This window comes from Podarcis liolepis (genome assembly GCF_965112155.1).
Source record: "Podarcis liolepis genome assembly, chromosome: 2".
In the NCBI taxonomy this organism is placed as follows: domain Eukaryota; kingdom Metazoa; phylum Chordata; class Lepidosauria; order Squamata; family Lacertidae; genus Podarcis; species Podarcis liolepis.
This window is the reverse complement of record NC_139555.1, coordinates 4,905,025-4,917,516: the sequence shown is the minus strand read 5'-3', so window position 1 is coordinate 4,917,516 and position 12,492 is coordinate 4,905,025. Positions and strand designations below refer to the sequence as shown.

Below are 12,492 nucleotides of genomic sequence, written 5' to 3'. Positions count from 1 at the left end.
CCACCAGCTAGCTACTGAGAGTCAAAGCAGCAAATGAAGGTGAAGGAACAACTTCCTGTGTCTTCCTTTGACACAGAATGGAGATGTTTGTCAGGCACAGCTTTGAGGGAGTGTGTGCTCACTGGACTTCCCTTCCACTTAGTTCTTAAAATTAAGTAGTCAGCTGGTGATCTGTTTTAATTTTTGTTTGATTTCTACTGCATTAAAATCACTGTAATCCACTTTGATTTTTAAAATGAAATTGTGGGCTACAAATATTTTTATCAATGGATAAAGATGTCAAAGCCAGAGGCTGGCATCCCTAAACCTTCTTCTTTTCCATTCTCCAAGGTCCCATTCTCCATCTGACCAGCTCCTCATTGTCCGAGCCAACTCACCTCTAGAGTATCCGGCCCAAGGGGTGGAAGTTCGGCCCCTCCGGACCATCCTCATCCCAGGCAAGTCTCTTCCCCTCCACTTGCGTCTCGAAGGAAACAACTATGGGGGTGGCAGGTCTGGGGGACAGGGGACCGTGCTGTTGGCACGGAGACTTCTTATTGTGGAACAGGGAAAGGTGAAAATTCATGAACCTCCTTGCGCATTTTTATTCCTCAGGTCTGAGTCTACAAGCAGCTGAAAGAGCTCTGTACCAGGTAAGGTATTTGGGACACAGAGATCTGATTGCGGGGATTAGGTGACTGTTTCTCAGCCTGATTAGTTTCTAACATCCCTGTATCCTTGCAAAAAGGAATGCTGGTTGTACCACTTAAGTTGCACACGGAGTTGCATGTTTGAATTTTCTGCTGAGGCAGCAGGTGAAGTTGCATGTTTGAATGCATTCAAGCACAGATTTTCCCACCTATAGCCTGAAATGGTGCAGGCCGGAAAAATGGTTACTGCTTGATTCTGCTAAATGTATAAACTGGTCCTGTTTCTTTGACAAATGGCTAGTGTGCGTTATCTCTTTGGGTGTTCTTAGATAATCTGAGGCCATGAAGCCACCGGGGGATCTTGTGTCTCTCTGTGTGTGATGATTCCTTGTCTTATATATTACGGTGGTATGTTGGTTTGCAACCGCTTTGGATTACAACCACGTCAAACCCGGAAGTGCGTGCCCCTTTTTTTGGATTACAAACAACTGGGGTGGGCCATTGGCAAAAGCGCGCCTTGGGTTACAACCTGTTTTGGTTTACAACCAGTCCTCCGGAACACATTATGGTACCACTGTAAGCAGTTGCAGTTATGAGCTGGTTGTTTGGAGCATGTGACTCCTCTCTTCAACCGGTTTGGGGGGCTTCCGGTGGGTTTCTGGGATTCAATTCTAAGTGTTGATTATCACTTTAATATAGGTGGGGAACCTTTTTCAGCACAAACTGAAAAAACGTCTGGAGGCCCCGTGCCAATGGTGGGCAGGGCCAGAGTGGCTGGGGCAACCCAGTCAGATGGGCAAGGCACAAATATTATTATTTTATTATATTATTATTTATTAAAAGTGGGTGGAGCATTGCATGTGAATTTTATCTTTATACAGTAGGCTAGTTTATACACAAACCCCTTTACTCTTCACCCAGGAAAGCAATAAACATTATCAGAGAACAAGGACTCATTCCAGCCAGGCAAAAAGATTTGCGGAGGGTGCAGAGTGGGGCTGGTGAAGGGGGTGTCACTTGGGAGGGTGTGAGCAGCACTGCACTAGATGTGGCAGCTTCTTCCCAGGCACAGGTCCATGCTTTAAAGCTTCATGTCTGAGCACGCCCCCCCCCCACGGCCCCCCGAGCATTCCCTGTGGAAAAAGCTCCAACATCCCGCTAGTCAGAATCAGGACACTCGTTTTTGGGTCCACTCTCACGGGAGCCAGTTGGTTCGCGCCAGAGCACCAGACCAAAAAAACACAGGACGTTCTGGGATCCAATCAGAAGGCTTCTGTAATTTTGGGATGTCCCGCTGAAATCAGCATGGTTGAGCAGTATGCATTTTCAATCTGCGGGAAACCTGAACTGACGTTTGCTCCAAATGTGTGCTAAAGAGTAGGTTTTGTGGGGAAAGTTCTGGGGTAAACAATAACAAAGGAATTAAAAAATGCTCAGGCACTGAGCTTTTAAGCACAGCCTGGGCCTGGAAAGAGCAGGACAAAAGCCAAGTATGGATGAGCTCTTTCTGTGTTTCCCAGCCCTCTTGCCTCCCTGTTGTCCCTCCCTTTTCCAGCTGTTTCCTCCTGGCACCCCTTCTTGTTGCACAATGTCAAGTTCTGAAGAAATGCAAACACTCATTTCTTTGTTCAAAGATTTATGCCCTACCCTTATTTTGCAATCACATTCCTCAGAGAGTCAGGCATCAGCCAAAGTACTGCAAGCCATGATATTTCCAGTCCTCTGGAATTCTCTTCCTGTAGCAGCAAAGAAAGTCCCAGCACTGTTATATTTTTTACGTTTGCTGAAAACTTTAATTCCCCTCCCCAAGGCTTTCCAAATGAGTATTTTTTCCTGCAGTTGGTTTTTATGTTTTAAGACTATTTTATGATCTGTATTTTTAATATATATGTTACTTTGGCACACTGCTTGGGCATTCTCTGAATGTAGGGTGGTTCATAAATCCTGAAATAAATAATGAATATAATAAAATAAAAACAATAACTTAAAGCAATCAAACATTTACAAATTATATATATAAATATATATTCATTTGTAACTAAAAATCAATAAAACATAAATTTTAAAATAAAGGGACTAATTAGGAGTCACCATATTAAATTCCATCTGCCCAGCTTGAAAAAAGCTTGCCAAAACAGAAACGTTTTCACAATCAATGGAAAGTAGCAAAGGATGTGGGATTAAGCAAATTTCATAGAATCATAGAGTTGGAAGAGACCACAAGGGCCATCGAGTCCAACCCCCTGCCAAGCAGGAAACACCATCAGAGCACTCCTGACATATGGTTGTCAAGCCTCTGCTTAAAGACCTCCAAAGGAGGAGACTCCACCACACTCCTTGGCAGCAAATTCCACTGTCGAACAGCTCTTACTGTCAGGAAGTTCTTCCTAATGTTTAGGTGGAATCTTCTTTCTTGTAGTTTGGATCCATTGCTCCGTGTCCGCTTCTCTGGAGCAGCAGAAAACAACCTTTCTCCCTCCTCTATGTGACATCCTTTTATATATTTGAACATGGCTATCATATCACCCCTTAACCTCCTCTTCTCCAGGCTAAACATGCCCAGCTCCCTTAGCCGTTCCTCATAAGGCATCATTTCCAGGCCTTTGACCATTTTGGTTGCCCTCCTCTGGACACGTTCCAGTTTGTCAGTGTCCTTCTTGAATTGTGGTGCCCAGAACTGGACACAGTACTCCAGGTGAGGTCTGACCAGAGCAGAATACAGTGGCACTATTACTTCCCTTGATCTAGATGCTATACTCCTATTGATGCAGCCCAGAATTGCATTGGCTTTTTTAGCTGCCGCGTCACACTGTTGGCTCATGTCAAGTTTGTGGTCAACCAAGACTCCTAGATCCTTTTCACATGTACTGCTCTCTTTTTTTTTTTTTTTTTTTAAAAATTTATTGGGTTTTCACAATTTATATACACAAAAACAAAACACATAACACCAAAACAAACATAAAAAACAACAAACATGAATAGTTCCCGAAAATCTTATTTTCTAACCCTGGTCCTTGACTTCCCCCCACCCCCTCCCTTGCATCCCTATTCCCAGGTTTATGTCAGCAAGTTGGCATTTCTTCCATCTCAATATTAGTCCTTTTATAAAAACAAAAATAGAATTTTCCCTAAGTTGGACCCCAATTCTCTTCCCTCGATTTCTCGTTTTTCCTTGAATAGTTTTCTTATTACTAATCCCCCTGGTCTTGAGTGTTGTTTAAATTTATACTTCCCTCCCTCCCATCCCCGTTTTGCGTCCTTTCCCAAGACATGTCCAAAGTAACAGTTTTTAGCCTGGATTCCGCACATCAGAGGCTCTCAAATCTCTTTCAGTCCCTCTCTGCCAGTTTTGTTGGTAGTCCTTTTTGTCTGTCATCAAGTCTCGAAAGATTCCCTTAACAATCAATCCAATCAGTCCATAGTCTCTTCCCATATTTAGAAGCATCTGCTGAAGAATTTCCACAAGGCCTAAGTCTTGGTAATAGTCAAAGTCAAAGTCTATGTGGAGGCCCCAATTGTACTTCTTTATTTCAAATTCCTGAATTCCATAACCTCCCAGGGCCTCCACTTTCGTCTTCTGTATCTTTCGTAGGCTTAAAATAAATTTAATCCAATAGTCTCCTTGCTTGTGTTCTCCTGATGTCGGCTTCTGGTTAGTATTTTCCCACATAACTTGTTCTCTTTCGTGTTTTGTCTTCTCCTCTTCTTTGTTTATTATTTCGGATTCAGCTGTGGGTTCTTTCTCACTCAGGTCCTCATTACATTCAGCAGGACTACTTGTTTCCAAATCCAAGGTCATCAATTGTTTACTCATAGCTGTAGTCTGCTCCTGTAAGGCTCCCACCAGTGAGAACATCCTTTCAATTTCTCTCAGTATCTTTCCACCCACAGCCATTGTAATTCCACAGAATTCCCCCTAGAGGGAATCTGGTTACTAAGTGATCTTTTCTCCAACAATCCTCTGTCCTGTTATTGTTTCTTTGTTTCCCACAATTTTAGTTCAATTGTAACTCCTTTTAATCCGGAGAGGTCTTAAATAGCAATTTTTTCACTATTAACAGTCCATTTGACAGCTTTGACAGCTGTCAAATTCTGCTCCTCTATACAGGCTCCAAAGCAGATCGCTCCCGGGCCCGGGAGGGAGGGTTGTTTACCACAAAACAAAGACTCTTCCAACACTCCACTCTCCTGCTCAAATTTGCCTTTCCAAATCTTGGAAGTTACTGTCTTTTTAGAACTCACCCTTTACAGGGTAGGCGCTCCAGCTTAGCTCTTATGTCCTTGCTCTGGATCGTCTGCAAGGGGGGGGGTGGGGACTTCCTTTTGGCACACCCCCCCGGTCGTCTCGAATTCAAAAAGTAGAAGATTTTTAAAGTTCAGTTCCAAATTACTCACGGGTTCTTTTTCCAGTCCAAATTTCAAGGAAGGAAGTCAGCGCTCTCCAGTTATGGCTCGCGGCTTCGCTCAGCGGCGGTAGCGATCGACTCTCAGTGCCGCGCCGTCCCCCGTATCCCCTCCGTAGCCTTTAAAAAGGCTCATTGCGAATCAGGGGGGGCGCTTAAGGCACCCGCCGAGTCTTCAGTCCGCAGGCTTCCGCGCCTGCGGTTTTTAAGGGTCCCCGTGTCGCCGGCACGGCAAAGACCCATCCACCGCTGAGCCGATTCCCTCCGGAGCTCGGAGGGAATCCGCCATTCCCAGATCGCGCCAACCCGGAAGTCCCACATGTACTGCTCTCAAGCCAGGTGTCACCCATCTTGTATTTGTGCCTCTCATTTTTTTTGCCCAAGTGCAATACTTTACATTTCTCCCTGTTAAAATTCATCTTGTTTGTTTTTGCCCAGTTCTCTAATCTGTCAAGGTCGTTTTGAAGTGTGATCCTGTCCTCTGGGGTGTTAGCCACCCCTCCCAGTTTGGTGTCATCTGCAAATTTGATCATGTGTCACAGCAACTACTGGGTGTGACCACCAAGAGAACCGTGCTTATCTTGATTGAAAAAACCAAACCTTGCGGCAGGTTCTTGCAAATTATCTAGGATTGCTCTGTGTACCTATAATTTATTTGCATGTAACCAAATTTGTACTCTGCAGAAAATATGCTGTATAAACCGGTCTCGTTAGATTTTGATTCATGGAACATCCTATAAAGTTTTCCATTCTGTTCCCAGCACACCATTTTACCAGAGAGATCCTAAAGCTGGGGGGGGGGACCTGTGACCCTCTAGATGTTTGGGGACTCCATTAGGGTAGCCATATTCCAGGGATCAAAAACCCAGACACCCCACCACCATCGGGGCACCCCTCACCAGTCTGCATCTCCCTTGCTTGCCTCTCCCTGCCGCTAACCCCTTCCTCTCCTGCCTGCTCCCCCCTTCTTCCCTCCCCTCTCTTTGCTGTCTTTGACCTCCTGCTCACAATGGGAGGCTGAGCGGCCCCGACAAGGTCACACAAGGCCAGGCAACTGCCGGGACCAGCGCGGGGCCTAGTGCGGTCAGGAACAACACCAGGCCTAGCACGACCCCCAGCAGGCTGCTCCAGGCCACCCGATGCCTGCCTTCTGTTCCTGGGCACAGTGCCTTCTGAACATGGGCGTGCTCCACAAAAAATAAAAATAAAAAAAATAAAAAACAACACCCCCCAACCTGGACATTTAATCCAAAATGCAAAAATCCACCCAAATGCTGGTCCCCCAAAACCGGATGTGTCCAGGAAATCCCAGGTATATGACAGCCCTAGACTGCATCAGCCCCAGCCAGCTTGGCCGGTGGCTAGGAGTAATGGGAATTGTAGTCTAAGCAAGATAGAGGGCCATCTCTGTTTCCCATCCCTGTTGGAAAGGCACAAGCTGGCTTCCTTCATTCTTGACCCTGCTTTTTTCCCTTTGACAGGTCAACTTGACAGCTACTATGGGCACTTTCGATGTGGCTGCAGAAGTGGAAGGGGTCAAAGTGGAAGGGGAGGGGGGCATGCAACTCATCATGTCAGGATCCCAACTGGACAACCTCAATCGGCAAATGCAGTTTGTCACCTACACCAACACACTCTTCCATCCCAACACAGCAGATACAGGTGGGTACAGAAGGGGCATTCATTGCATTTGAAAGCACTGGGGTGTCATTGCAGAGAACAGGGGGAAAGGCACAGGATGGCACAGCACAGAACCAAGGAAATCTTGTCACAAGGCAGCACAAATGAGAAAAAAATGAACAAAATGGAAACAATTGTGGGGACATGAACAAAGACTTTGTGGTAGGCCTATTTTTTGACAGGATGTATCAGATACATCCTTTGAGCTATTGTCTAAAATGGGCGCTAAGAATGTGAGCTAAGAGCTAACTAGTCTCCAAGTTGTGCCTCTGCTATTAGGTGACTCCCTCAGACCCAGTCCTTCTGTCTGCTATATAGGAGAAATAATTGGGATGCTGTAAGAAGCAGACTCCTTGCAGATACCTGGGAGTTGAGCCTGGCCACACTCGTAACCTCAGAGTTACACTCGTAATTCAGACACTGAGTACTCATCACCCCCACCTTCTTCCCAAGGATCCAACAACGTACCTGTGGTTGCAGGGACAAGTAGGGTGGGTGAAGGAGCTCTCAAGCTGAATGTTCATTTTCACCAAGGGGAGAACTTGGGGTTGCAAAAAAGATGGCACTATAATGCCAGTTCCCACTGCTCCTGCTGCTAGTGTTCCCACTCCCCCCCCAAGTAAGGATTGTGGGCCCTTGAGGGGACAAGGACAGATAAAGGTGAAGGTCGGCATGTCAGGTGCAAGCAGGTGTTCTCACAATTGCTTGCAAATGTGGCAAATGTGCAAAAGGTTAAGTTGCTTGTGAGGCATTATCCTATTGGACTGGAAGACCCTGGGGGTCTCTTCCAGCTCTGTTCCTGTTGTGGCAGTTCTATGGTGAAGTGCTCTGAATACATGGAGGGGAGCGTAGAGACTGTTGTTGCTGTGATTGGAATTCTGCCTTCCCCTCTCTCAAAAATTGCCTAGTGTATGCATTTATTGATATGATTAGATTTCTTACCTGTTCTTTGCCATATGTTCCTAGGGCGGGTTACAACAATAAAATATACAATTTTAGGCAATGCAATGCCTTTCAGTTTGACCAGGCATTTGGGGGCTGTAGTTACGTAAGTAGTGTATGTTTGGGGGGGGGGGTAATTAAAATTCATTTTATTTTTTGTTTTTGTTCTGTTTAATAGTATAATACCCTGTGGCCCCAGGGATAGGGCAGGATAGTAGCTCAAGGAAGGATGCTATTAAAAAAATGAAGAAATGCCATGTTTCTGAAAGATATTGCCAGATTGCTACAGGGGATGTGTGATTTTGCTAGGCTGACAACTGTGGAAATTAGTAAACTGTGCAAGCTGGAATCTGCGTAAGCGTCTTCTCATGGATGGCTGATATTTTGCACCTGGCTCTGCCTGGTGGACCTCAAAGTTCCAGTCAAAAGGCGAAGTAGATTTTGCAAGCCTGAGGTTTGCCAGGCCCTGGCTTAGAACACACTCCTAGGCATTATCTATGTCTATTTAGATGTCTGGCTAAATTCAATGGGACTCACTCCCAGGTAAGTATCTATAGCAGGGATCCGGGAGCCTTTGGTTCTCCAGATTCCCCAAACTTCCAGAGCAGATTTTCAGTATGTAGAAGGGCTTCAGAGGAAAGGGGAGATCAGCAAAACACACCTTTCCCCCTTTCTGCTGATGGGAGCATAATGTGAACAGAACTCCACTCACAGGCTGCTCCTGTCAACAGAAACTTCAGACCTAAACTGTTATCCCCATATTATAGTTGAAGGGTGAGTGCTGAGGAGAGACAGTGGTTTGGATAAAGGCAGCCACCAAGGTCATCGCTGAGGTGAGATTTTTAAAATCTGGGTCTGGCCAGCTCAAACTCTTGGTCCTTAGAATGTACCAGTTCGTACTGTGTGTGTGTGTGTGTGTGTGTGTGTGTGTGTGTGTGTGTGTGAATGGTAGAGGAATATCAGCCCACAGCCAGTGATTCACACAGAAAAGGCCTTTGTAGCAGAGAGTTTTGAAGTCTAGAGTCCCACTCAGAAGAGCCCCTCAAGTGCAGCAGGGCTAGCTTGCCACATTTTGGAGTAATGCACATTATCATCTAAAGAACATTAAGCTCAGTCTAAAATTAGCTTACTGCACCAGAGCTCCCAGGCCAGAAACACGTCCAGTGCTTTTAGCATCGTTTTCAAGTGCTTACAGCTCTAGACTGGTGTTCTGCTCCTTCCTCTGTTTTCCAGTGCAGTTTTCTACCGATGAGCACCATGCATCTTTCATCATCCGCATCCGCCATGCGCCTACGCCCAAGCTCTACAATCCAGGACCCTCCAGTAGAGGAGCAAGTGGCGGTGAGTACTACACATGAGGTGTCTAGCACACAAATGTTCCAAGGGAAGGCCTGGCCTTCGAGCCCATCTGCTGTGTCCAACTTCAGACTTGGATGATCAGAAGTAAGAGTCTTTCCTTTCCCCAACACTCTACCCCACCCCAGTCTTTGTCCTCATCACATCCTTAGAGATTCTCTCGTCTTTTTTGGTCTCAAATTGGTCCAGGATTAAGTTCTGATTTTCACCACGGGCCTTGAGGGGAGAGCTCAGATGAAGCCCTGCACAGGGCTGCATGCCACCCCCATTTGTGTGCTATAGCAACATAAGGGCGCAACAGCTTAGAGCAGCGGTAACCATGCTCAGGAGTCATGTAACTAAAGGTAAACGTAAACGTACGGGCCAGTCTTGACAGACTCTAGGGTTGTGCGCTCATCTCACTCTAGAAGCCGGGAGCCAGCGCTGTCCGCAGACACTTCCGGGTCACGTGGCCAGCGTGACGAAGCTGCTCTGGCGAACTGGCACCAGAGCAGCACACGGAAACGCCGTTTACCTTCCCGCTATAAAGCGGTACCTATTTATCTACTTGCACTTAAGGGTGCTTTCGAACTGCTAGGTGGGCAGGAGCTGGGACCGAACGACGGGAGCTCACCCCGCCGCGGGGATTCGAACCGCCAACCATGCAATCGGCAAGTCCTAGGCACTGAGGTTTTACCCACAGCGCCACCCGCGTCCCTATAAACTAGTTTATAGTAATCCTGGTTCATAGTAAGCATTGTGTTTAGGAGCATGTCTTTTCAAGGTATCTCTTGCTCTCTAGTAGCCCAAGAACCCACTGCAACAGAGTTGGATACCATGGTGCTTGTTCAGCTGTGGTGCCGCCCTTGTAGAATTCTCTCTCCTGAGTGGTTCACCTGGTGCCCTCGCTGTTTCATTTCTATCTTTCTTTTTGGTGCCTTCTTCCTTGGAAACCAACCTGGAAGCATTGCTATAAGGCAATATAGAAGTCCTCTAAATGAGCAGATAGCTGCTGGATGAGTTGTTGTTTTTTTAATCTCAACATTGGAAATTTCTGCCCAAGGCTTCTCAAGCCACTCCCTCTGAGCCATCCCTCAGCAGAACCTTTCCAACCTCTCCTGTGTTGTGTTTCCTCTGCAGAATACGACATCAGTGCCCTGGTCACCATAGCAACGAAGACCTTTTTGCGCTATGACAAGCTGCGAACACTGATCAGCAGCATCCGCAAGTTTTATCCCACCGTGACCATCATCATTGCTGATGACAGCGAGACCCCTGAACATGTGCAGGGACCCCACATTGAACAGTACTTTATGCCCTTTGGCAAGGTGTGGAGACTAGCTGTCGGAAGGCTCAGGCACATTTCTGAATCTCTGCTGGGTTCCATTGGGATGTGCTATCTAAGGGCAACCAGCTCTGGGGCCAGGCTCCTGAAGTAGAGATGGGGGTGGAATGGGGCTAATTGTCACCTACTAAGAAGGGAAAACTCCACTGTCACTTTCCCTTGGGGAATTTCACTTTTCTGTGTTCCAGAATTCATGATGGGGGATGAGTGGGAATCCTCTCACCAGTTCAGTTAACTCCTCATCGCACATTAACTGTATCTACACTAACAATCAGGATGGGTAAAGAGTTTAAATGTATTCTTGTACGTGAGCCTAGTCCACATTAATGATTACAGCATTGGGGTAGCAATGTGAATTACTAGAATATGGAATACAAGAATATGCAGTATTGTATTCATGGTACATGGTGACTGGAGTGGAGTAGTGGCTGAATAAGGCCACAATGCTGAGGTAACCCCAGGCTGGAGAAAGTTGGTAGAGAACAGTATGGGGATCAGCAACTGGAGACCTACAAGTCTCATCTGGGACTCTGTAGGGAACCACCTGACCCCCTAGTTGCCAATGTAGAATGAAAAACTATTTACTAGCCAGGGGTCTAGGGAGGGAGAAGCAACACTTGGGTTCCTGGAGCCCAAGGAGAAGCATGGTGCCCAGTGATTGAGCTCATGATATTAAATGGTAAGATGCTTCATGGCAAAGCAAGATGGCTATGTTTCACTTTGGGGCAAGGGGAATGACATTAGCAGTGTTGTGAACAGTGCTTGCAGAACTTTCCCTCCTTTTCTAGGGCTGGTTTGCCGGCAGAAACCTTGCCATTTCCCAAGTGACCACAAAATATGTTCTGTGGGTGGATGATGATTTCATCTTCACACATCGCACCAAAGTGGAGAAGCTGGTAGATGTCCTTGAGAAAACTACCCTGGATCTGGTGAGTGCCTTTCCTGTAATTGCTTTTCCTGTTCCCCATTTCTTTCATCTGAAGCATGGGTGTCAAACATGTGGCCCTCCAAATGTTGTTCCTATCAGCTGTTCCAGCAGGATAATAAGAGTGGGCATCCAGGAGCATCTGAAAGGCCACAGGTTCTCCATCCTTGGTCTGAAGAGACGGACTGACATCTCTCCAGCCAAGCCTTCTAATACCTATTATACAATATGGGAGCAAAATGCAGCTTCTAGAATTGGAGAAAGATGCTCGCAATGGGGCCCCTTGACAGCCACGACACTTGAAGGGATCTGTGGGGACAGCAGCAGGGCTGGGGACATGTCACATTCTGAAGTCCAAATCAGGCTTGTAGGGAGAGCCAGTAAGGAAGGAACCTAGTCTAAATTAGGCTGAAATTGGCTCCTATTTTCAACAAGCTTTTTAAGTATAGATCTTTCCCAGTCGGCATCTGTATAAGAATTGTTTTTAGTTATTTTCAGGTGTTTTAAATCATTTGTGTGTTTACTGATCTTCCCGCATTGGAGGCAGTATGCCTCTGGAAACTGGTTTCTGGAGAAGCCTAGTGGGGAGAGTGCTGCTGTGCTCCTGTCTTGCTTGTGGGCTTTCCATAGCATCTGGTTGAGAAGAGGATGATGGACTGCATGGGCATTTGGTCTGATCCAGCACAATTGTTTCTATGGTCTTGAGGAGGACCATGGGGAAACTGCTCTACCCCTTGATAATTTTGGTTGCCATTTTTGCACCTCTGGGAAGCAGGCTGGCTGGCTGCTATTGGAGACAGCATTTGGTCTGAGACCCTCAAGGCCAATTCTTGCGTAAATCCACACGTCTGTGCCAATAGAGTCTGTCCCTTGTATGTTTGACCCAAACTCTGTCCCATCTCTGCATCCATCCCAAATGTCCTCTCTTGTGCCTGGCAGGTGGGTGGAGCAGTGCGAGAGATCACCAGCTACACCACCACATACCGCCAGCAGATCAGCGTGCAAGCTGGTGGTGAAGATGGAGATTGTCTGCACATCCGCCAGGGTTACCATCACGTCATTGAAGGTTTTCCTGACTGTGTGGTTACTGATGGTGTGATCAACTTCTTCCTGGCACACACCGAGAAGGTTCTGCAGGTTGGCTTTGACCCTCGCCTCAGTCGTGTTGCCCACCTCGGTGAGTCATGCTGGCACAGTTCAAGGGTGCTTAGCATGTGTAGGCAAGGAGCATTG

General features: G+C 46.6%; 1 protein-coding gene across 7 annotated transcripts in view; it reads left to right on the top strand.

The window, feature by feature from the left end:
* B4GALNT1 (beta-1,4-N-acetyl-galactosaminyltransferase 1) overlaps positions 1–12,492 on the top strand; it is a 46,811-nt gene that overhangs the window by 30,973 nt on the left and 3,346 nt on the right. For all 7 annotated transcript variants that reach the window (XM_083489535.1, XM_083489538.1, XM_083489537.1 and 4 more), the window contains 7 exons: positions 331–437; positions 595–632; positions 6,514–6,694; positions 8,888–8,995; positions 10,130–10,317; positions 11,123–11,263; positions 12,199–12,436. In XM_083489535.1, the coding sequence (XP_083345661.1) occupies positions 331–437; positions 595–632; positions 6,514–6,694; positions 8,888–8,995; positions 10,130–10,317; positions 11,123–11,263; positions 12,199–12,436 (1,001 nt within the window). The remainder of the gene's footprint in view (positions 1–330; positions 438–594; positions 633–6,513; positions 6,695–8,887; positions 8,996–10,129; positions 10,318–11,122; positions 11,264–12,198; positions 12,437–12,492) is intronic.